The 25385-nt window shown below is 45.1% G+C and overlaps 2 protein-coding genes across 2 annotated transcripts; one reads left to right on the top strand and one right to left on the bottom strand.

The window, feature by feature from the left end:
• Window positions 1-8334: 8334 nt before the first annotated feature.
• MORN3 (MORN repeat containing 3) lies at window positions 8335-16970 on the top strand. The gene is made up of 5 exons (XM_009583777.1): window positions 8335-8479; window positions 9186-9343; window positions 11446-11605; window positions 14240-14424; window positions 16902-16970. Exons 1-5 carry the CDS (start codon window positions 8335-8337, stop codon window positions 16968-16970), a joined length of 717 nt encoding a protein of 238 aa, XP_009582072.1.
• Window positions 16971-20873: 3903 nt separating this feature from the next.
• Window positions 20874-21481, bottom strand: ORAI1 (ORAI calcium release-activated calcium modulator 1). The gene has a single exon (XM_009583778.1). The coding sequence runs from the start codon at window positions 21477-21479 to the stop codon at window positions 20916-20918; it is 564 nt and encodes a 187-aa protein (XP_009582073.1). The 5' UTR covers window positions 21480-21481; the 3' UTR covers window positions 20874-20915.
• Window positions 21482-25385: the final 3904 nt, after the last annotated feature.

Below are 25385 nucleotides of genomic sequence, written 5' to 3' on the forward strand. Positions count from 1 at the left end.
GAGCATGAAGTTGGTCAGTTGGTCTTCTCCGTCCTGTCTCTGAGCAGAAGGCTGGCCTGGAGAAGGCTCGTGAGGGCTCCTTCCCTGTTTCCCAGCGTCACTGTATCACTGGATTTCTGGAGCAGACAGCTGCTCTAGATTTAAGGCTACAAAAGCATGTCTTTCACTTGTGTCAACACATGACAAATGGTGCCTTTCCTCTGAATTTGGGTATTTTAAGAACTTTTTTTTAGGTATCTTGCAGATCTAACCTTCCAGCTTTTTAATGGCTGGCTTTTGCTGCCAGAGATCTTCTAAGGCCTTTGCACAGCAAATCTACAAATAGGAAGTCTCTGCTTTGCCTTTACCTTAATTAATCCCCAACTCATCAACCATTCACTGCCAGAAAACATATCAAAGAAATTGAGTTAATAAATCAAGTTAAGGATCACAGCGAAATTGTGACTGTTTGTTCTTTTGGTGTTAAATTTTGTTTGAGTACATGTGGTTATGTATGTACAGTCACATGTGAGCTCCTTTCCTTTGCCCTCCAGACTATTTCTGAACACAGATTCCATTCATTCTTTTCTCTTACAATAATTGAGGCTGTTTCCTTAGATGCTTTTCCCCTGTCCTAGAAATAGCAATTCTTTCCAGCACAGTGCAAACTGGAAAGGACAAAATATAAATATGGGTAAGTCCCTATTCTAACATCAGGTGACAATAAGCCATGATAAATAAAACACTTGGCACACGTTTCAGCTGGAAATTGGTACTGCTGATTCATCTTGTAATCTGGATTATTTCCTCAGTTAAGGACTTGAAGTGAGGCATTAGCTCAAGTATGGCCAAATTTATCTGCCTCCATCTTCCTACTGTGATCTGCCTGTTTTAAAACAATATCGAGGGTCCTGCACATGCAGTAAGTAATTCTCAGCGTTGGGTAACTTCACTAATTAACACAACCGTACCTTTGAACAGTCTTGTTACAGGTAGTTAAGTAGAGAATTAGCTGTAAATCTGCGGCAAAAGACACTCATGGGGAGAGGGTATCTCATAAGCATCAGCTTCAACAAATTCAACGTTTCACTTTGCATGAATATATAAGTGCTTGAACGTTTCAGATAACCTAGGGTTCTTACTTTAGATTGTTTTGATGTAAAACTAACATGGTTTTTATCTTGAGAGAACTGCTCTCAGCAAAAAGGAGAGAAGAGTTTTAAAGAAACACTTTCCCGCAAGGCTGCCTCTTAAGCAAAAGTCAACCAGTGACGTTTACATCTCAAACCTTTCACTTCAATCCCTCCTAAATGCTGCTAATAATAATTCTTAAAAACAGAGCAGTGGGGAAGCTCCTTCAGCACTGCACCCACTCTGTGCTCCTCCGGCTAAACCCGACACATGCTTGGTTGGAGTCCAAGACCCTCCCACCGCTTCCTCTGGCTTTTCTTTTGAATATAGCAGCAATAAAACACACATCTGAGCATCCTACTTCCACAGTATGTTGTTGTCACATTCTTCACCTTTAAAGAATTCCAACATATGTTTCTCTAAATATTTTTTCTCTATTTATTCCACAAAGTTCCCAGAATAAACTTAAATTATTGATTCTGACAGTTTTCAGTTGGTTTGGGCATCTCACTTGGGTGATTCCCCAAGCTTTCTGAGAGCAAACTCAGCTCGGAGCAGCTGTCTCCCTTCATTGTGAAAATGATCGGTTTCAGATGTAGAATACTGAGGTCCTTTGGGTTTACTTAATTTTAAAAAAATCTTACTTTTTAAACTGAAAAAAATTAAGGCGCATTGTATGTCATGGGACCTTGCTCCACAAATGGTGTATTTCTGGCCATTTTCCCCACGCATCCTTCCCTTGCTTGGTTTGCTCTTCGGTGTGTCCAAACTGGAAGAAAATGGAGAGCTAAAAGTCCGTTGCAACGAATTGTATTGGCAGTATAATGGGCTGAGTTAAAGCATGATTTACACTGACTGATTTAACAGCTTCCCTTCAGTCTTAATAAATGTAAGGTTTAATCAAATGCCAGACAACTGAAGCAACAATGGTACGAACAGCCACACAACTGAAGCCCTGCCACTCCCCAGTGGAGGAGGCTTTGCTGGTGCTCCCCGGTGGCAGTGTCCAATGTCTGTGAGAGTAAAACAAGAAACCAATTTAAAAAAAGAAAAGCCAGACAAGAAGGAGATCTCGGACCAAATATTGGCTGGAAAGGCCAAAATAAGGGGAATTGCATCAAGGAAAAACCATGTTCTCCTCCTAGCCCATTGTAACCTGGATTTTGACCCTACTTTTCATAGTGGCCTCAGTGTTGTGCCTTGAAACAACTGCTCTTGGGAGAGGAAGAGGATTTGGTTAGGGCATTTCTGGGTCAGTTTGGGTTTATATCTCATACTTTGGCTGAATTATATATTCCACATATCTGACACGCTTTACAAAAATTATCCACACTTCTTACTTATTAAAAAGGTTCCTTCTCTCATAATGGAATGACATTTTTTAAGTAACATTTCAGTTCAGTGAGTCAAAAAAACTTTCTGGTAAAGCTGCAGATATTGCCAGCTTCTTTTCAAGATGGTCTAATTTCACCTTTTTTTGTGAGAAGAGTACACTTACATTTATCCGCTCTGTACCCTTGGAGTACCAAAAGGTACAGCATGATAATAACGAGTGACTAATTAAGTATAATTCAGATGTTTGTACCTGGACTAAGAAAACTGTAGATGGGAATCACTTACGGCCTCTTCCCAGATAAATGGCTTTGCATTTATTTGGGAAGAGGCCATAGTGGAGCCAGGAGGGTCTGCATGGGCAGCCGGTGCTGATAACCCACCGTGGGACCACAGAGATAAAATAACAAACACGCAGAGACTGGGAGCAGAAGAATTTAAAATAAGCGACCCAGAAATGGAGGCATCACCAAGCGTTTCCCTCCATCACATCCAGAGGCAGAGGCAGTTTTCGGTCCCAATTTGTGAATTTTCATTTGTTGCTAAATTATTTTAATCCTTTTAGAATCTTTATTGCATCTAAAATGGTTTCAAATATATATTGAGTTTCAAATATGTATATAACTTCTGGTTAGCAAAAGCTGTCGAAAGGTGATACGTACTTGGGACTTGCAGTTCAAAAACCTCAGACAACCTGTGCTGTTTAAAAATAAACAAGTGAAATTGTCTGAGTTAACTCAATTTTAATTGACAAATTCTCCGTTAACTGCAGGGCAATATAGGGGCTGAAATATTCTTAAATTAATAATTAATTAAAAGTAATTAATACTTTTCCAGAAGGGGCTATTTCTGGTTGTAAGTTAAGGCTGTAATTTTTGGGCTGCAGTAAGCATTTTTTCTTCTCCCTCGTGGGTTTCTCCCATTCCCCCCACAAACCCCTGTCCCCTGCTCCAGCCCCCTACAACTGGCCATGGTAAAACACAGGTAATTCTTAGGCTCTGCCCAAAACCAGAACATGTTTACGTGAATGAGTGTGAATAAATCCTTCCTGAACATCTTCATCTCATTTTTAATAACAGGAAATATTTTCTCTTGTATAAGTATTTCCTAACCTGGTCAAATTCCATAGTTTTCTGTCTGGTTTTCCTGCTTAAAGGAGAATCTGTAAGTTCCACCTCTCCTTCCTCCCTGGATTTAGGGAGATGCAGAGTCACGCGGCTGCATCGGCACATCCCCTGCAGCCTGGGAGGAGATGCTGGGACCTGCTCACTTCCAATTCATCTAATCCAGCACCAGAAACTCCATGTTTTTGTTTTCCTGCGGTACAGATCTCCCTCCATCATTTCCACGCCACCTTGAATGTTGGATGTGGAGCACCTCTTCCCTCCCTCCAGCTCATTTTCCTTCTTCACCTGATTTCCCAGGGAACGGCGTTGTCTCCTCCCGCTCCGTGACACTCATGTGTGTCATGGGAAATGGAGTTTTCGCCCTCAGCCATGCTCACGCTTGGAATAAGTCCAAGGAGGAGGGTTTTTTCCTCCCCTGCCCATACTGACCGCAGCAGACGCAGTCCTGGGTAAAACAACCTTACAGTTTCACTATTTGCTATATTCCCTGTTACTCACTGTTACTCACCATCAAACCTGAAAGATCCTTCCCCACTTGCAGTTGAAAATTGCACATTACCCCGATGGTCACCATTCCCTCAGCGCACCCTCTGTCCTACCCGAGTGTGGACACAGTGTTTAAGCCACCTTCAATGCTACAAACATTGAAGATGGCAGATGAACACCCACAGGGAAGACCGGGCTTGTATCTCACCTCCGCAGAGGCGGGTGCTTTGTTCCAACCCAAGATTCCCCACCTACCTCAAAATTTTTGCCATCCAGCCTGCAGTATTGTGCACGAAAAATGTGGAAAAAGGATGAGAATAAACAAATGCATTTGGCTCATGGGAGTGATACGAGAACTTTGATTTTATACTTGAAATGTGCATGGTTAAGTATCCATTAGGGAAGATTATTACAGACACCCACAAGGCCATAGTGGCAATTCCTGCTTGCCGTGGCTGCGGAAGAAATGTAATGGATGAGGGAATTAGCGTCAGGTTTATTCAGATTTATCTTTTAAGACCTCTGATGTGCATTTTCAGGGCATTTCTCCTTTTTCTTCTGACATTTGCAAGGCTGATTTATTTGTTACCCATCAGTACTATAATCAGTGCTTTCATTTCCAGCCTTCTGCATCTGCGCATATAAGAAAAACAACCAGAGATGAAGCACTTGTTACTTATCAGTATTTTATATTCTGCTGGATAATCCTTAACTCAAAGACACGTAGCTCCACAGAATGGCATGCGCTCAGCGGCTCCGCGGAGCAGCCCGGCTCTGGCTCCATCCCTCATGCTCACCGTGGGGCACGCAGGGTGAGCCCGTGTCCTACCAGCCCCCCTCTGCGCCGGCAGCCGCTCGGTCCTCCAGCTCTCCGGCAGCTCTCCCGGCTGCGGTCCCGTGACCCTTCGCGCAGGAGTTTGGCAGAGTTGCTATGACGACCCCACCGATGCAGACGGCAGCACCCAGCCGGCACCGGGCGCAGGTTGGTGTCCGTGGGGTGGCTCTCGGCGTGGGGGGGTGGCATGAGAGCGTGGGCCAAACTCGATAGTGCTTTGCAAACCGAGCACGTGGGCTTTCCCCATCATCCGCTCCCATCGCTGCTCTGGCACCCTGGTCTCGCTGGGAGGAGCAGCAAAAGGCGCCCTGAGCATCCCGCTCGGAGACACCGCCGTGGGGGCAAGGAAGGACCGGGGATGGCTCGGCTGCTCCAGAGGGTGCTGGCCAAGGGACTCCAGCATAGGGCAGTGCCGTGGGGCAGGGGTCAATGCAAGGGGTGAGCTCACCCAGGGCATCCTCAGGGCTGGGTGACGGTCAGGCAGGGTGCTCCTGCGCAGGCAGAGGTGGCACAGAGGTCACACAATGGGATGCGGTGCAGTGGCAGGCAGGGTGCTGCCGGAGACAGCCAGCAGCCCCTTCTCTGCAGCTGGCTGTATTTTTCACCTTGCTCTTCATTAAGTTAAGATGTAAGGCTGAAAAAAAGCATAGTTGTAGCTAAATTGCATTGCTCTGAAGTCCCGAGAAGGGCCAGGGAGAAAAAATGGGCTTCCCATAGTGCCGTGCAAACTAAAGCTGCATTTTACCAGAGACCTGACAAAGCTCCGAAGTGAGAGCACAGAGCAGCGTCTGGAAGGAGGACGCAGGATTCTGTAAGACCCTCATCCCCAAGCGCAGCAGCGGCGGCAGAGATGCATGGGAGCAGCAGCCTCTAGCCATCAGCGCATGGAGCTGCAGCCGCCTTTGGGAGGCTGCAGCTGGAGCTGCTCTGCACCACCTGCCTCTTGCTGCCAGCGTCCCCGCGCCCTTGTAGTAGGTGGCTAAAAACATCCAGGGTGGCAAACACCGACTACATTAACACTAACCTGGCATTGCTGTCATAAATTTGGAAGGGAATTCAGCAAATAAAGGTGGCTCCCCCCGGCCTGCGTTACCCCAGGTGCTCCACGTGGGCTGTGCCTCGAACGGCATTGCGAGTAGACAGCGGGGTGCTGGGGCTGCCCCCGCAGCTGGGAATCCTCCCTGGGGCTTTTTAATCCTAAGCTTTGAGCTAAAGGAGTGGTCAGATGCGGTAATGGGATGGTCATGCTCCCATCTGGCAGGGGTAGTGAGGAGACCTCTCTTCACAGTCGTAAGCTGCTCGGAGGTCATGGCCGGTGTCGGGGTGGGCGCACGTAGCTGTAGCTCAGCTCTTCTGCTCCCGCAGCAAGGGTAAGACAGACATGAGCTGGCAACGTGCAGCTCTGTGTCCTGCAAACCCCCAGCCCTTGGCAAATATTGGCAAGAGCCCCCCTCTCCAGGGGATGCGGCACCCAAAGATGAGACAGGAACTTCGCGGCTGTGGTGTATCCTGTGTTTGTATTGCAGAAAAACCATCGTCTGCAGTGGGCTGCGACTCTTTCGTACCAAGGAACAGACCCTGCCCTCGGTGTCCTTAAAGCAAGATGCTCCCAGGTGGGTGGCATAGGCAGGGGACTCCAGCTGAGGTGACCACTGCTGCCAAATCGTCCTCTGCCATCGCAGGCAACCCCATCCCCAAAATATCTGTTTTGAGGGTTGGCAACATGGTGGTCTTCACTTTCCCCCATCTCCTTGAGGTCAGCGGAGGAGGTACCTGTGTTCAACAGCTGAAGGGGGAGCAGCCAGCCAGGAACCTACTCTCTGGCCCCTCTCCCGCTGCCACAGCTTGGCAGGAACCCTTACTCCTCCCCGGGTCTGAGCTCACAATGCAGTGCCCAGGCAGGTCCCCCAGCCCTGCCCGCGCTCCCCCAGCCCTGCCCGCGCTCCCCAGAGCCCCACGGTAAGGAGCCACGCAGGACACACACTACATGGACACAGCGGTGTTTGGGGGAGGGAGGCTCATCATTGACACAGAAATATTTTTTTTTAGCAATGATATGCCCCAAATAGCTATTGAATGACCATTTCCCACAGCTACCTGGAGAACTGAGGATGAACGCTAACTATATTTTCTTAGATATCATTTCTAGCTTTTATTCCCTAGCAATGACCTGAAGCACCTTCCTTTCCCCTCTCCTCCAAGCTTTCCCCCATGCCGGGCTCCCTGGCACCCACGGTGCAGGAGCTGAAGCTCTGCTCACACCCGAGAAAGGAGAGATGTAGAAAAATCACTAGATATGGCTCAGTCCAGCGAATCAGGACAGAAGGGGGAGCCCAGGAGACAAAATCGGAGAGCATCCCACGCTGCTGGGCTCTGGCCAAGCTCTGGATGTCAACGGCATTCATAGAAACTTACTTTTTGTTTCTACAGACACCTCTTGGCATTTATTTATGGTTTATAGGAGACCACTCTCACCTCTGAGTCCATGCTGGCATTTCCACTGTGCTGAGCAGCGAGCTGTTCCACCAGCAATGCCCAGAAATCACCACCGTGCCATACTCTGCTGTTGTCCTCTCTGTATTGATGGGCCAAAACAGCTTCTTCTCCTGTCTCTTCCCCCACACTTGATGCTTTCCCTCTAGACCTCTGACACCTGAATCACCCCCTCGCTGTGCCCGCCATCCCCTGCCTGCTGTTCATGCTTTAAAACCCGGCGTCACTTCGGAAGCCACCTCCTTGGCAGCTTCCTTCACTGAGGAGTGCTTGTCCTGCCCTGGGCAAGACTGCAGCCTCCTGGTAGATAGAAATATTGTGGTTTTGACCCCTTTTAACAAGACACCTTCAGGACTGATATTTTTAGCAGTAAAGGAGCCTGAGCTGTGTTACTGCTGGACGTATAGAGTGTCCCAGCTCCTGGTGCGCCCCGGTGACACTGGCCAACTCTCTGACCCGCTCTGTCTTGTGAATGTTTTCCAATGAACTGAGATATTTCCTAGCAAACAAATAATTTTCTAATTTGCTTAAACAACGGCTCCTGCCTCGTGCAGAACCAGTGGCGGAACAGCCGTGGGAAGGAGCCCTGCAGGGTTTCAGCTGTACAGAGAAGGGGCTGCCTTTGCCTGTGCTCCCCAAAGACCTCTGGCAGGCGCAGAGACTGATGCCCACCACAGACCCGACCTGCTGAGACTTATTTAACATTTCCTAACAGGCCAGGCTATGCTGCAAGCCTATTTTCAGATAGTGCTGGTTTGTACTTCAGTATTTTTAGATATCTTCTCTTTGTTATATCTCTATTTTACCTCTCCAAAGCCAGACATCAATTACCGACTCAGGTGCATATTAAAACATAGCTCACAAATAGACTGTTCTGCCTGTACCTGCCTTGTAATTTCTGTCTGATTTATTGCTGACAATCATTTGTTTTCCCCTCCAGCCACGAACAATATGCTTATTGTAAAATACCCCAGGGCTACAGAGCCTCTCTGGCATGAATGGGACAGGAAAGCACAGAAATGTGGATTAAGACACACGGTCTATGCTGTAAATGGGGATCAGTATACCGGAGAATGGGTGGACAACTTGAAACATGGTAAGATAGATCATTTTGACAAAAAGTACCAATTTAGATGTCTTTACAAAACTTCCTAGGGGCAGGGAGCGGTCAGTAGTTGTATATCCTCCTGGGAGACCATTCATTCATGTATGACTATATAGCTATCTCTATATATCTATTTTTGATATATGTCATGCAAAAATGTACTCAGAAATATTTTTAATAGGCAACTTGAAGAGCTTTTGCATGCACTCAGGGGCAATTACTTGAAATATCTAGATAATAGATGTTTAAAAATCCTCTGCAAACACACCAAACTGCATTTAGCTCCACGCACCGGGATGTGCCCTTGCTGGACAGTCCCTGGACCTCTCTTGGCTCCTGACTTGGCTTCAGGAATATTAATTTATCCTCGAGTCTTGGCGGGTGCTGCAGGAGACAGAGCAGGGGAAGGAGACCCTGGCCGAGCCCTGAGCAGCCAGAGCAGGACAGGCTTGTTTACAAGCAGTAAACGGAGGTTTGGAAAGATTTAAGTGCATTCAGCAAAGGCCACACAGGAAGCCCCTGATCAAGATTAACGATGCATCGGACTCGGGAAACTAAACTGAATCCCAGACATAAACCTGCCTTGGTGCAGGGAGCGCCGCCTTGCCTGGGATAGAGCTGTAGGAAGGCAGCCCCGTAATCCCTTCTCCTAACAACCGCGATGGTCTCCCTGTCACTCCTCTTGTTTGTTAAATAGGTAAAGGCACCCAGGTATGGAAATGCACAGGAGCTATTTATAGCGGTGACTGGAAGTTTGGGAAGCGGGATGGTTACGGCTCATACAGCATTCCTGACCCCATAACCAAGGAATACAAGAAGGTGTATACAGGCTGGTGGAAAAACGACCAAAAATGCGTAAGTGAGATTTCCTGGGTCTGCCGGTGGCGAGGCAGTGTTCCCCAAAACATGGGGAAGAGTTGGTTGCAAACGTGCAAAAAGATCACTTAAAATACTGATTTTTCAAACACTGAGTCTGAGTTGAAGGGTGGTTTTGGAGAAATGAATATGTGGAATAAGAAAATGAAAACAGGAGCAAAAGCTCTGGTATTGAAGTTCTCTCTCCCTGCCCTCCCCAACCGCGCTGCTCCTAGCGTTACTCACTTCTCCACGTCAGATGCTGCAGGAGCTGCACTGGGTCCCACAGCCAGCAATAGGGAAGCAGCAGCGTGACTCCGGGCAGAAGCTACAGGAACAAACCTTCCTCCAGGCTTGGGGTCTCTTTAAATCTTAGTCTGAACCTGCAGAAAACCCAGGAAGCTTCAAGAGTAGAATCCATCATTCATAAAAAGCCAAGCGTGGCTGAGAGCACCCTGTTGCCTGCCGTCTCCCTGCTAGAGACGGACCCATCCCACCCGTCTGCTGGTGACCAGGCTACAGCCCCGACCTCCCACCAGTTGCCGCAGAGCAGTGATCGCTGCTTGGACTCACCTGCAGCTCGGCCAAGCAGGACGAGAGGTTTTGTATCCCATGTCTTAATCTTCCCCACCCATCCCTTTCATTCCTCTCATCCTTGAAGCAGTTGGAGGAACCTGTATTATAAGCACTGCAGGAAAATGTACCTTCTTCTAGGAGTTTTACAGCATATTAGACAAATAACATGAGTTCTTTTGGAAATTGAGCCTGTCACATAAATCACTGGTTTTCTAAAGGGAACATAATGAGGAAGTCATCTGGTAAAAATGACTGCAATCTTATGTGCAAAATCCTTGTAGGAACGTTTTCTGATCTGCCAACGGAAACCTTGTGCTCGCCTTTGTGTCTGCTCTTAAATTAAATTAATAGTCTCTTATGCTTCTAATTGGTGTGCAGCTCTATGGTTCCAGCCTCATGGAGGGAGCTTCCCCTCCCGTTCTTTGAGGATATATTTTGCATGACTGAGCTTTGGTGAAAGATTTATAATGATGCCCAAATATCACTAGGGTTGTTTTTTTGTTCTATAAAAGCCTCCCCTTTACATCCATGCAGTTTAATAAAATTAATGCTCAGAAAAATCAGTTATTTCCAGAACTGATTTTATTTTTTATTCAGATATAAATTAACGCTTTATTCCTATGGGAAAACTCATTAGTAATATGTAAATATTTCTTACTGGTATCATTCCCTGGTATAGGGGGTACCTCCAGACTTCTTTTAATGGCAAACAAACACGTAAGACAAAAACACCTCCTGGGGTCCCCGGCTTGTACATATCCAATGGTCTTAATTTGGAAGTTCGCCAACCAAACCTGCCAGCGGCATCGAGCCTGAGGAGAGAAAGCAAAGAGCAGAGACTGCTCAACGTCAGAGCTCGCCTGCCCCGCCGGGGTGACGCCTGCCACCTCAGGAGCCTGGCCCGGCGCCCGGCTGCAGGGAGGCACGCGTGGCATCGCTGCCTGCGCCTGCCAGTATCACCGCAGGTAGCCTTCAGGGCTGCCTTTAATTTCTTGTGAAGGACGAAGCAAGGCAAGGGGCTGTTTAGGACATTGCCTCTTTGGGGGTACGGATGGAGGAGAAGGCAAAACCGTTTTCATGGTTAGCACCACTTAGAGACCTTTGGTCTGCCCAGGGGCAAGGGAAGGAGTTGCCCAGCCTGCGACACACTGGCTGTAGGAAGCATTGTCAGGGTTGAAAGGCATAAAATCCCCGCATTGAGAGACAGCTCTTTTTTATGCTGCATATCCACAGGCAGGTTTATATACTAGTAAAACACACTTTTAGTTAAATATTAGCAGCGATCTTGCCAATGATAACACACTGAGATTTTGTTGTGGGAATAAAATCATTTGCCAAACTAATCCCATACCATCACCTCTCATTTCCTTTGACACAAGAATGGCCACTGAGCTGGGCTGCCAGCTGCCATAAGTAAGAGTACTAAGCAAAGAAGTAGCGCATCAAGAAAGTAATATCCCAAAATTGAACACTGACCCCTTTCAGTACAGAGGCTCCTAACCAGCCATCTCTCTGCTGCCTTCCAGGGCTACGGGGCAACTTTTTACCCCAGCGGTGAGCGCTACGAGGGCGAGTGGAGCGGTGGGCTGCGGAACGGCTGGGGACGGATGTACTACTGGGATGGATCCATCTATGAGGGGCAGTGGCTGGCGGACCGGCCCAGCGGGCAGGGAATGCTGCGGCTGCGTAAGTACCGGCCACCCTCACCCAATCTGTCTGCCTGCCCCCTTCAAGGTATTTGGTGCCGCGCTGCTCTCCAGATGCCTCTGCCGTCCAGGTTTCTGGATGCTACATCGCATCTCCTGCTGCAGCCTTGCGTGAGGGTTGCGGCTGCTCCCCTGTGTCGTCCCTCCCCTCCCGGTTTGGGGCTGGAGGCAGCACAGGCTGTGCAAGGGCTGGTGTTGCGCTGCTCAAGCCCACACGCATGAAAGCTTATTTTTGCTGTGATTTACATTTAAATGACTGGGATGATTAGGGTTAGAGATAATATACTGTTGGGTCAGAGAAGAACAAATCTCTCTTTTCAAGCCAGGCACTTTGCCAGACATAGAGGCATACCGAAGAGGAGTCCAGTTTCCAGCACATAAAAAAAAAAAAAAAAAAAAAAAAAAAAAGAGAGAGAATTGTTAGAAGTTTTCTTTCTGAGTTCACTCCATCCCCTCTCCTACTTCCGACACTGGCTTACGTTGAGTGAACACAGGGGTTTCATTAGTACACAATCCCTTCCCAGAAATAACACCGAGCACATAATGGATTGGGAATGTTGGAGGCAATTTCAGCATAAAAATAGAAATTTGGAAATGTTTTTTTCCCTTATTTTGCTTGGCGTTTAACATATTTTTCCCCGAAGCCAAAAATCCCAGTCCTTTGCAGTACAAGGCACTGCGTTCCAGGAACATTTGAAGAAATATTATCTCCATATTATTATTCATCTATTCTATTTTTTTTGCTTGAAAGTGATCTCAAGGCTAGTAATTAGCTAAGCAAAGCACACACATGCACAACTGCGCGCTCTCTGCTGACCATAAAGTCACTTTGGACCAGTGGCTCATCCAGATGAAATCAGCACCCACATCCAGGGGTAACTCCTTCCACTGATCTGCTTCGGACCCGTCAAAGTCACCCTCGGCACTGTAAACTGACAGCCCCTTGGGGCTGAACCGTGGCTGAGGCACCATTTCAGAGCCCAGTTGCCTCCAGCGTAGCCTGCAACCGATTGCGAGCTGGATTCCTTTTGGTTAAAATTAGCCAGAGCAATTATTTCATACCCACAAGCTTAATGTATTCAGCTCAGCCGCTGGTAGTGTGCCCATGTGCCGGCAGCTTTGCAATGGTGAAAGAAAAGGAGTTCTTCAGTGGAGGTCACGATGAGCTGCAGCTCAAGATTAAATTGCTTGTAGTGGCAGCATGCCCAGTGCGGGCGAGCTTGGCTGGGAGCACCGCGATCATTTGCCGTCTCTTCTGCAGCCCGTTGCCGAATGGCTTTTAAACCAGAGCGTTGCATGTCCGCAGAGGAGACCTCGGCATTGAGCAACACAGCCTCGAGATGCTCTGGGAGGAGAGCAGATGAGAGCAGCCAGGTGCTGCGGTGCAGCCAGGGCGTTCGATGGCCCCTCCATCACAGCTAGGTCTGTGATTTCGGTGGTGTCGGAGTTGTCGGTGGCTGGAGAACAGAAGCTGCTCCCACCTGTGGGCAGGGCAAGTTGGTGTTGCAGATAAGCACACCAGCAGATGCAAGCTGAAGATAACCACTGCCACGGCGCCAACCTGTAAACCAGACCCTGCCCGAATGGCCCGGCAGCGACGCTCCCCAGAAACATTTTTTGTTTTTCCCTCTTGACTTATGGCGTTCTGGCAATCCCCAGTTACCTACCTGCTATTTTGGCCACCTCTTGCCATGAAGAATGGCAGAGTTTGGCTGAGACCCAAAGATATTTCCACTGAGTAACTAGGTCAGAAATCGCCGTGGGTTTAGGCTTAGAAACATATATCTGGGAAAAGTGGACAGCAGAGGACTCTCCTAGTGAGAGCAGGTTGGCCTGGATGTATCCCAGCCCCAACATCACCGTGGGTATGATGCCCCTTCTCAGCCAGCGTCCCTGGATGAGGTTGCTCTCTTCCCTTGCAGCTCTGCTTTCCCTGCTGGTGATGGATGGATGGATTCCTGGAGAGCAGCACAGAGACCAAAAAAACCCTCTCTCAACCTGCAGAAAAACGCCAAGAGATGCAGTACAGCTGGAAAAACAGTCTGTAACTGATTGCCTGAACCATTCAGACACTCACAGCAATTCTTGCTCTGTAATTCATTGAGGAAAAACATAACTACAAGTATTATTTGAAATCAAGATTATTTTGACTGGACAACAATCAGACAGTGCTGCTGTTCCTTGCCCAGACAAGCAAACCTCTTCCAGCCAGAGATCCTGTGTGACAAATCCAGTGACAAATCCAAAACTTCTGTCCTATATTTTTTCATGTTGTGAAGAGTGACTCAGCGACTAGTCTTACCCTGAGATCACTCGCTCTGCATATCAGCAAAAAATTAATATCACTGGGAGAAGAACAAAGCAGGTGAATGCAGTTCTTGTTTCAAGTGGGCAAACATGGCCTTCCTCCACAGCCTTTTCTTCCTTTGTGGCACAGCAAACGGAGCACCGCGAAAGCAGAACGACACACCGTGCCGCAGCCCCCTTGAAGTTACTAAGAGGAACCAAACAGATGATTTCCTCTTCTGTCGGTTTGCTCTGTTGATTCGTTTCCTTTGTAGCCCCTTAATGAAATGGTGCAAATTTCATGGTCTGTTCATGTATTTAATTGCAGCAAATGAAAATCGGTACGAAGGAGGTTGGAAAGATGGAAAGAAGCATGGCCCTGGGAAATTTTTCTACTTGGATAAGGGACAGTTGTTTGAAGGTATCTGGGCAGCAGATATACCAAAATGTGGAATTCTGATTGACTTTGGCAGAGACGAAGCTCCTGCCCCTACTCAGTATCCAATCCCAAAGGTAATTGCTTAGAAATTTCGGTTTTGCTAGTGATGTTTGCATTCACCAGCGCTCGGGGCAGCTCGCCAGGTAGTATTTCACTCTTCAAGCGATTACCCCCATGGGGTTCCCAGCTCATGGGGTGTGTGCTCTGAGTCTTTTGGCCAGCAGTGTCCTGAATGGCCCCATAGGGACAAACAGCCTGTCCAGCCATGGCTGGAGCCTCCTAGTCACCTACATCTGAAAAAATGCAGTTCTTATGCACCAAAACTGCTTAGAGACCTGAAGCAGCACAAAGGAAATGGGGACAATAGAGACAGAGACAATAGTGGGATTTGCGTCAAAACCAGATGATTTTGCCAAGCCAAACTGCTAAAGCTGACTAGACCTTACCGAAACCTGAGCAGCTGCAGCACTATCAGCTATTTCCTTTACCCAGGCGCCCCGAGTCAGGGTCCGTGTCCAGCAGCCCCGTGGGCAGAGGGGGTGCGTGTAGCTTCCCAAGGCAGGCAGACGGGCACCTGAGAGCTGACATGCTCTGCTCCTCTTTCCCCTTATGACTGACATGAGCTGTGGAGGAAGAGCCAGTCCCTGTCCCCTTCCCAAAGACTCACTGAGATGCACGATGGGGCAGGTGGACACCCCAGACCATCAGCCTGGCAGCTGCTGGGTCCTTGCACATCACTTTGGTGCGGGAGCCGGAGGACGGGAGAGCCTGTCCCCGCTCCGTGCCCTTGGAGGAAGACAGGGCACAGGGATCAATAGGGAACAGACGTAGCTCCAGGTGACACAGCTGGCCAAAACAGCCTCAGCTTGAATCCCCACGGTCTGTGTGCCACACACGTGAAATACGAAGGCATCGCATTTCCAAGGGACAGTTACTGCAGGATATGCATGGGGAAGCTCCTCTTTCCTTAGAGCTGAGCAGAACCACAGCACACTGCTGTATTCCAATAATGCAGGGAATAGCACCGGCCCTGTGGCAGGTAAAGCTACCTACCTTCCTCTGCTCCAAGGGACAAGGTTGTCCCAAATGGTATTGGGCACGCGCCGCTACCAAAGCTCACAGCCATTACATCTTTGCTTCCCTTATTTTTTCAAACCTGGTTTCTATAGCAAGGGCCCTTTGAGCACAAGCATTTTTGACAAGCCAGTTAATCCTGTAAGTACTAGGCACACCCACAGCAGTTGCAGAATAATAAACACCTGATACTCACCAGGGAAAAAACAATATCCATTTTGCAAAAAGAGTGAAAGGAGCAGTATTTCTGTAGCTAAAAATATTTACCTTGCAAGGTTTGTCAAAGGTCACCCGAGAACAGCTTCCTCCATAACCCAGCCCAACAGCCTGGGACGAATTGCCATTCCACCAAGGCAGGATGTTGAAGCCTGGCTGTTTATTTAATTCCCTGAAGACCAAGTTATGACTCAATTTTCTTCTACTCTATGAGCAAAAAGAAAGCATCAACTTTCACTGCCGTTATTGTGCTTTCCATAGGAAGAGTTTTATTGATCTCAAAATATGAAGGAAGTAACAGATAAAAGGAGAAGAATTGACTTCAGATTTTCATAAACCTTTTGTCAAATTACTGTCACAAAGCGGCTGTTAGAGAAAAGTAGATGACAGGTGAGCGTTAGAAACTGCCAAAACCAGAGATGACTAAATAGTCAGCTTTCGCCTGGCAAGAGGCTAGCAGTGAGGATATGAACTTCTGCATGGGGGAAGCATCACTGTATGTCTTCATTAGCAGGTAAAAGGAACAAACAGGACAGAAAATGGCTGAAAACTAGGGAGCGATTGTCACAAGCTTTGAAGCAATCCAGTATGTAGATGATGGGGTTGCATCACGGCAGAATTTGAACATAACTGCAGAGACAGGGAAAGACACATGGTGGACTTGGGATATTTGCTATTATAATTATTGAAGCCAAGGCTTCAGAGAGCATAACAAAATAAATGAGGAAAAGACCGAACATCTTCTGCCTGGAAGACCACCACACACACATGAACCCGCCTGAAAGGATCAGGACATAAAGCCAGTCAGAGTGAGATGACAAGTTCCTGGCAGGGCTTTGGTGCTTCCCTCTCAAGAACCCGCATCCAGGTGCATGCAGGTTACACGACTCCAGACTCCTGCTTTCATGTGACCTTTGATGCTCACTTGGGTGACTGCAATTACTCAGATTTTAGAACTATAGGGGAGACACAACAGGCTACAACAAATCAAAGCCAGTTCTGTCTAAGAATGCATTTTGTTAAAGGAGAATCAGTCCACTGAAATAGCAGAGCTATTTCAAGGAGATGAAGTGATGTTCAACAGGCTGATAAAATTAGGAAAGTGTAGCAATGTTTCTAAAACAATAATTGAAAGGCTGCAGTATAAACTAAAGTCCTGGTACATGCGAGATTCTCTGTTAATGCTCGAGTAATCAAGATCTATAAAACCTTAAGCTTCTTCAATTACACTGCATAACTGATTTATATTCTTTTTATTTAGATTGAACTAGCTGATCCAGATGGTGTTTTAGCAGAGGCCCAGGCAATGTTTGATGACAGCCAAAATTAATAACCAGATGTTGAAGGAAAAAAAAAAAAGATGCAAGATAAGAACACGATTCTGGGTTACTTATTCATTTGAGTCTCAAATCCACACTGCGGTGTATCGTGTCATGATCTGCCTCACTTTTCCCTCAAGGCTGCCCATGTATGCTTCACTGTGCACATGGCTTTGCTCAGAAGCCTCCTCCCACCCCCCATTATTTTGGAAAAGAAAGGAAAAAAGGAAGGAAAAAAAAAAAGAGAAAAACCACAAGCAGCAAGATGTGGGAAGACAGGCAGAGTGACTCTTTGCCCAGCGCCCCTGACTTACTCTTCCTGTAAAGAAATAGCACTCCTGTTGGTTTCAAGGTCTTTCACATTGCCTTAGAGAAGAAGCAGGGTTTCTACTACATGCTATAAAACCAAAGCCATAAAAAAGCAGAGTCAAATAATTGTCCCCTCCCACTCCCCGCAAACTTAGCCCAATACATACCTGTGACCCAAGATGGCTTTTGAAGTTATAACAGATCATGTTTCAATTAGTATTAATGCAACTTTACTTGCTCTCTCTGTGCATTTTCCGTAACATGATGCTGGTTCTCTTCCCTAACCCCCGGGAATGCAGAGCACCAGATCTCACCCCAGCTCTGCTCCTTGGCCAGCCCACGTGCTGGACCCCTGGCACACTACGGCACTGCGCCGGCTGCTCCATTTCTACCGGACACAAGGACCATGCGCCAGCCACGCAGAGCTGCGGCGCTTCTGATCTGCGAGGCGCTGCTGAGCGTCACCCTCAAGACCAAAGGAAGGTGGCACTGCAACTGGCTGCCGAAAAACAAACTGTGGGAGAATGGGTCATTAGTTCACCTGATAAATACAGAGCTTCCGAGTATCACCTCTGGCTTACAGTTAATTTGGCCCCTTGACTCTTCACGTTTTCTAAGCTGAAAGATAACTTAATTTTCTGTTTAAGCACTCGGAGAGAATAACAACACCACAACATGCTTAGTCCCACGATTTAAGCAGTGCTGACAGGAGGAAAAGCACGTCAACTATGTTATATTCTTTATACCTGCCTGTGTGAACAGGAAATTTTATCTTCGTATTATGACTGAGATGAGTAACTGAATACATTTAAGAGATCTTCAGAAATACACAGTTAGGATTAGCACAATATAACTGAAGAGATAAGGGACATAAAGAAAACAAGCGTATTTTAGGCCTCTAGATAACAAATAATCAGCAACAATAGAGTATATTTTATTTCACTGAAGTATTTTATATCTAAATAAATGATATACAATAACCAATGTTTAAAATGCTTGAGGTAAATGCATAATACCATTAGTATAAATATGGGATAAAAAACAAATTCTAAGTGCACTCTTAAATGTTTAGATCATGTGTTTGGGTCTGATTACTGCCTCTGGCACACAGTTACGAGACTGTGCCCAAGGTGTAACTTCAATGACCATTTCCACAGCTGGAAAATGAGAGAAACATACTCGCTATCACAGCTTAAAGTGCAGAAAATAGTCAGAAAAGCAGCTGTAATAACAGCACCATTAGCTCAGAACCTACCAGCTTGAGAAAGTTAAAAATAAGGTTGTTCCACTAGCTTCTAATTCTGTATTTTCTAAAAACAAAAAACCCCACTCTGTCACTTTGTAAAAGATCCACAAAATAGAGAGAAATTCAGCTACTTATCCAGGACAGCAAGTAATTTTACAACATAAACTTGGAAAATATATTTTCTGGACTTCCATTCAAAATCATGTTGTAACTTTTAAATACACAATTTACGGACAGAAGCATAATTTTTAAGCCTGACAGCCCCTTTTCAACCATTTTCTCTAGTGTGAATGTTGAGTCAGGTTTTCTTTCTTTACTGAGGGTTTTTAAGAGTCTTTTTTCCCCAAGACAGGACTAGTACTCCAGTAAAGGATGGGAAAATACATTTTGTGCCTAATACCAAGATTTTGTCTTTTGGAATGCTGCTTCATTAATGCCTTTACTAACAAAATCCTTCCCATGCTCCATGAATGAGTAGTCACAATTCTCACCATCAGCAGATTTACATCAGTAATAGAGTATATTTGAAGCATAATGTAATGGCAGAGCTAGAGAAAATCCAGTTTGGCCTCTGTATGCCAGAAGGACTTGTGAAAACGGCAAGTAGAAAGCTGTTTTCTGCTTGTGAACCAAGAATGCTGCTGAAAAAAAAAGCCCAGCAGTTTTTTTACGGTTATTTTTCAGAAAACAAACGCACCATGGGTAACCTTGTCAACACTTTCCACTGCGGTGGTGCTGACATGAGAAATCTGTCCCGTTCACTTCATGAGGCTGCTTCAGTAGTAAACACACTCTGCCATCCTAACTCTGTAGACATCCTACAGTTTGTAAATATGTCAGGATAACCTGAGATGGAGGTTGGGTGTAAGAAACCACGTTCAGCTCAGGCTCATTCAGGTACAGCTCCACTGTATTGTCACGTTCACGCCTGCCTAACTTCAAAATCCCAGGTTTCTATTCCACAGCATTAGCTACAGTAGGGAGGTCAAGTTTTGTTCCATTAGACTTGAAACCTGTCTCAGTTTCTGTTAAAAAACCAGGTTTTACCCATTAAAGCCCAAAGCTGCTCCATAGAAGAACTGCATTCCAAAAAATTCCACTTCTAGACATAGCTAGAATTACCGAAGCAGCCCAGGACAACTGCTGCAATCTTTCTTCAACAAACCTCTTATCTAAGAGACCAAATGGAAGTTTTTGCTTAAAGAGGAAATAAAGAAAAGACACAGTAGCCTCACTGTCACAGACTTGTGTGTCTGAAAGTAAGCAGCAATATTAATTACAAATAACCTACTTTCATAAATAAATCTACATAGAAAAAAGTAGTCTTCCAGATCCTTTGGAAACAAAAAATGTATAACAAGTTATTAAATACAACACTTCAGCAAGGAGAAGACTTTTTCTAAACAAGGAAGACCAAGGCATAGCTAATTACTTGGGAATCCAACGCAGAGAAAGCATCTTTTGCTGCTTGTATCTGAAGATTTATTAAAAATATTTTTAAATATAAAAGTACAAAATAATTACTACTTTGGCTTGGAAAAAACCACAGCAGTAGTTCTGATTTTCAAGCAAAAAAATTATCCAGTGATAATTTCCATCTAGTTCCTTCTTTTTTAAAAAAAAAAGATTCCTAAATGGGAAACAGGCAAATCTATCTCTCCAGATAATATGTGCCGGCTCATCAGAACTTTAAAACAGTTATTGCTTTTATTTTCTTCCAAAGAAGAGTAGAGTAGAGTCTCATTCCTACTCATTTGTCCATACCACATCGCAGTAAGACTAGTCATGGGTGTTTAGCGAGTTATAAAATATGTAACTGCCACGGGAAAAAGGCGCTGGAGAAATCAGTAAAGTAATAATTACTTGGCAGCAAAACATACTGGGGAAAGTGGTGGGAAAGCTTTCACTTTTACCATCTGCCAGGCTTTCTAGAGAGAACAGCACTAGCACTGAAACCAAGTGCTAATTGCTGCATATCCCAAGTAATTTGTATCATGCCATGCAATATGGATCGGACAAGCAGTATCTTCTAGTAAATGCCAACATCAAATAAAGAGAGGAAAAAAAAAAGCTTCTCTATCCATCCCTAACAAATACCCAAATGTTATTTTCCATGTATTTATACAGCCACCATTCAGCATTAACAAGAAGCTATCTAGACAGTGCTCACAAGAGGAGGGATGCACGAGCAGTGCAACCATACCCCACCATCCATTTCTTCACACATCAGATAGCCAAGATTTTATGAAAAGAAAACATTTTTCTTCCTCTCTAAAGGGTTAGAACAACATTTATAATCTCTCTTTAAACGGTAATCAACAGTTTGACCAGTTCATCCACAGGAGAGTCAATATAACAAGGCAGAAGCAGAATAGTGGGTTTATTTTCTTTAAGTACAGGTTTATGCAAAATGGGTAACAGCTGAGGAGACAGTATCACCTCTGTGATCCAGCTGATCCTGGAGCCGTGCAAATTCAGCAAGTTCATTCAGTTCTTGAAATTGCCTGTCTGTTTTATGGCTCACCAGTGACCTGTAGAAGTGGACTGCAAAGACAATGAAAATCAATCCAAAGGGAACCATAATAGACGTTGATGCAATGGCTGCTGCCTGTCCTGATGTGATGGTAGAACTGGAGTTGCTCTGGAGTGCATTATCAGTTTTCTTCTTTAAAGGAAGAAACTTCACCCAACACAGTAGCACTACCTCTGCAAGAAAGAGCAAAGTCCCAATGACAGTAGAAAAGGCCCACGCAAGCTCAATGTGCCGATGCATACGCTCATGAGGAGATTCCTTTACAGAGTTGAGATTATGCACATTGCTAACAGCCTCTATATTTGGAAGGATGCAGGTACTTATCATGAGTGCAAAAAGGTGAACTGCAACAAGGACAGTAGTACAGGCACTGAAGGCTATCAAGAGACCTTGAGGGTAGTCGTGTTCTGCGTCTAGCTGAACTTCTACCATAGCCACCTGAAAAGGAAAGAAGAGAGAGATGCAATTACCTACGTTACATATTATTTGACTATAGATTATTTTAAGTTTAAGTCATGTTTCCAGACCATCTGATCCAAACAAAGTAACAGTCTGCTTTTAAATTTCTCTTCATGTCAATCTGCACCCTTAGGTCTGAGCTATCAAGCAAAGGCCATCAGCACGCACAAAAGCTATTAACAGCACAACCACCTTGCCACCTCCAGCTCATCCCAACAAAACAGCTGAACTTTGTGATCAACATACTTGGAATCTTAAAGTGAAACATTTCTTCCTTCCTGTGTTATATTGTAGAGGCAGCTTTTGATCTTTCACTATAGATTACAAATTTTGCTGGCTATTAGGAAATGTTTTGTGTCCCATACGTATGTAGAATGAATACAGTATGAAGTCTTTTGAAGTATCTATAACATGAAAACCTGCGAAGGCAGTGGACTGCCCGTCACAGTCTTGGTGGTCCTTTCTCCTTGGATATTTGTTTTTAAGTTCTGAAGAACAGGAGCCTTTCATTAGAAAGATCACCTTTCCATAGGGCTCTCAGCTATATTCTTTCACTCAAAATAAGTATTTAAGCAGACTCTAGAACACAGATTCAAAACATGAAAGTCTCCACAACATCCATGCCAGCCAAACAGGCCTCTTAGAGGCTGGAGGAAAGACAAACAATAGTCTCCCAGAAAAGATAATATAGAGTGCTCCCAGACATCACTAGCTACTCTGGAAGCTATGTCTAGCCTGATCTCTGGGCGAGCAGTGCTAACTCATGAAGACACTCCAAGGTCCAGTCCTCCACTATCGTATGCAGCCATGACCTTTTATAAACTTAGATCTCCAAGCATGCCTGTGCTTAAGGAGCAGAAATTAGCATTAAATAACAGCCATAGGAAACTCATAAACCCAGTTCAAGTTTTTTTTTTTATAAAGAAAATGAACTAGAATGCCTTTTAACAGTTTTTAAAACTCTCAGGTGGTTTTATGCATGTGCAATTGATGAGTGACATTAATCCCAGCAGCTCTCTTGAAAAATAATCTTTCCTGATAAATGTGCCTTTCAGACAAAGCACAGTTCCAAAGAGGGAATAATGCAACAATGTCTCTATGTTTAGTGCTCTTTTTCAAAGGATCTCATTAAATAGACAAAATATGTTTAAAACGCAGAGGGAAAAAAAAAATCTAACAGTAATCTTAATATAAACACATGTACACCATAAAAGGAAGATGCAGAGGCTGCCATTCCGCACAGTTCAGACTGATCCACATCAGCCCTTTCTGCACCTTGGCTGCCCACTCTTGATCCTTCATTGAAATGACTCAACTTGCTAGCTCAGCGAAAGCTAACCTGGTTAAGAAGTGGTGATCTTCTGCTAGCTTAGCCAGCTAAGCTGTTTCTGCAATGATGAACAACGAAGCTGGCACAGGCCGTGTAACTGAAGAGCAAGCAGTTGTACCAGGACCTCAGACTCTTGGCAGCACTAAGCTATAAGCCTAGCTCTTCTGTAACATACCAGTTTGCTCTCAAAAAGACCATTAAACCAGTTCATACAACACAGTGCCTGAAACAAATCAGCTAAACCGATACAGGTTTAGCCCATTACCACATGCCATTATTAATGGTTTAGACAGTACTCGGCCTATAGCATACATTTCAAACACCTCAATTCTCATCACGCTGATATGAAGAAAATTTCATGAAGTGTGGGTAGTATGGATGCAGGGAGACATAGAAACTAGGACCCAAAGACAGCTGCAAAAACAGTAAGAACATTCAAACCTCACTATTTTGCAAGAGCTGAGCCAAGATACACCTAATCCAGGATCCCATCTCTTATGCTCCCAGAACCAGCATGTTCCAGGACACCAGAACGTTCCAGGACACCAGAACTCATAACTGCTAATGCACCAAATATATTAAGCCAAGCGAGGGTTCTGCTCAGACTTGTTTCAACAGGCATTCAAGGCCATTTGCCAATATTTTAATTCCTTTATTGAAAGCTTTTATCATCATAAGCCTAACCACCCAGCCAACTAGCGAACAGTTTCCAAGTGTTACAAGAAACTCAACAAGAAATTATATTAATGCATATACAATTCTTGCTCAAAGATTTAAAAATACTATTTCTCAACCGTGGGAAACTTCACATTTGAGAGGATAAACATTTGGTCGTCAAGTCTCTCTTCTGCAGGATTGCTTGTTAAGTCCCAATGCACTCACGGGATGTTGGGCTTCCCGTGTTTTTCACAAAACAATTGCAATCCTTCATCGCCGAGGATTCATTTTCATACTTATCAGATTTTTTTCTTGTAAGTTTTCTGATGTATGTCTAGACTCAAAACCATCCAGCATGGCAGACATTTTAATCCTTTATCCTAGTACTTATTATGTTAACATAACCATGACACTAAAGAGCTTCATAAGATGAAGGCTTTATTTTCTTTTAAGAACTGATGTATTTAATTTGCCAAATATTGAAGACATTTTATATTTCCCATATTAATCAATGTCTCCATGTAATGATGATATCAAGCATCTGATTTTGAAGTTCAGTTAGACTCTTAATTCCAACATACCAGCTGTCCCGGAACTACTCTTCCCATTTCAACAGAGCATCAAGAAGAAATCTTTTCTTCCTCTTCTTAGCCTAGCCTGAGCTAAAAAGAAATGCTAACTAATTACATTTAATCTAAATGTACCTATTTCTGATTTGACTATAATTATATGCATGATCAAAACAAAATCTTGCAAGAAACCAGCTTAATTTAAGCAGCATTCAGATACTCAAATAGCTCTGTGCCTCAAAAACCACTGACAGAATCATAGGGACAACTAACTATTAAAAGGAGACGTCCAGACCAGGAATCCAAGTTTTCCTGGGTTAAAAAGACTTCACTTTAACATTGCTGGGTGTTTCCCTGAAAGAGTGACCCCAGGAGTACCTGCAACCATCATACACTGATAGGATAGCTTAAACCCGAGTTCAAGCTACACAAGCAAGGCTTCAGTTTATATGGCTGACAAATATATTAACACAGACCTGCTTTGCGCAGGAGGCTTGTTGGCTAGGTAGACCCCAAATCATCTCTCAGAAGAGTTTTCTCAAATCCAGCAAGGCTGTAGCTGTTACTTAAGACTTATCACAATTTACCCCATAAGCAGGAAGGGTGTAACTTCCTTCAGCTCAAATCATACCATGCAATTACTTACTGTAATTCCAAGTGTACTCTCTCTATATGAATAATTGTGGGTAGCATCAACATCACTTGAAAGGTAGCCTAAATACTAGCCTTCTAACATGTGCAAAATAAGCTGACAGCTGAGTAGCCATACACACTGCTAATTATTCCCAGTTTGGGATGCTAACAAGGTGTGAATAAGGCAGAAGCAGGGCAGTCGGCCATCCCAACCTTGAAGCCTCGTGTACACGTTCACACGGCTGAAAGCTGCTGGAGGGAGGCCATGTACCACAAAGCACCAAGGGGAAGGCGAGCTCCCAAAGGAGACTCCTAGAAAAGACAAGGACATCCCACGGGTGGGTGCATGCCTGGGCCAGTTTCAGCATCTTCTCCCAACTCAGTCCCTCCCACAGTAGTTTTCATGCCAGCACAGCCCTGATGCTAAACACCAAGGGAGCCCAGCGTCAGGAATGACACTTGAAGTTGTTTAGGTCATACTTGGCTATCCTGCCAACAAGCAATACATCGTCCTCTACATGGCTGGAACCAAAGGGAAGAGTAATAGCTGCATCAACTGCTGGGCCAGGAAAGATCCTACACCAAAGTGAGTAACAGAAATACTAAAAGGGAGACAATATCTGCCTGCTTTGAGGGAAAGCATCGCAATTTACCCACTTGGGAGACTACAGCAGCTGGAAAAATACTTCT

The sequence above is a fragment of the Fulmarus glacialis genome, unplaced genomic scaffold (genome assembly GCF_000690835.1).
Source record: "Fulmarus glacialis isolate BGI_N327 unplaced genomic scaffold, ASM69083v1 scaffold20698, whole genome shotgun sequence".
Taxonomy (NCBI): domain Eukaryota; kingdom Metazoa; phylum Chordata; class Aves; order Procellariiformes; family Procellariidae; genus Fulmarus; species Fulmarus glacialis.

Excerpts from the sequence above, each read along its gene's own strand:
- ORAI1 (XM_009583778.1), bottom strand. The coding sequence starts at position 21,479 with ATGGTAGAAGTTCAGCTAGACGCAGAACACGACTACCCTCAAGGTCTC.
- MORN3 (XM_009583777.1), top strand. The coding sequence starts at position 8,335 with ATGCTTATTGTAAAATACCCCAGGGCTACAGAGCCTCTCTGGCATGAA. Across the intron at positions 8,480-9,185 it reads GGTGGACAACTTGAAACATG|GTAAAGGCACCCAGGTATGG; the intron begins GTAAGATAGATC and ends TTTGTTAAATAG. Across the intron at positions 11,606-14,239 it reads GCAGGGAATGCTGCGGCTGC|CAAATGAAAATCGGTACGAA; the intron begins GTAAGTACCGGC and ends ATTTAATTGCAG.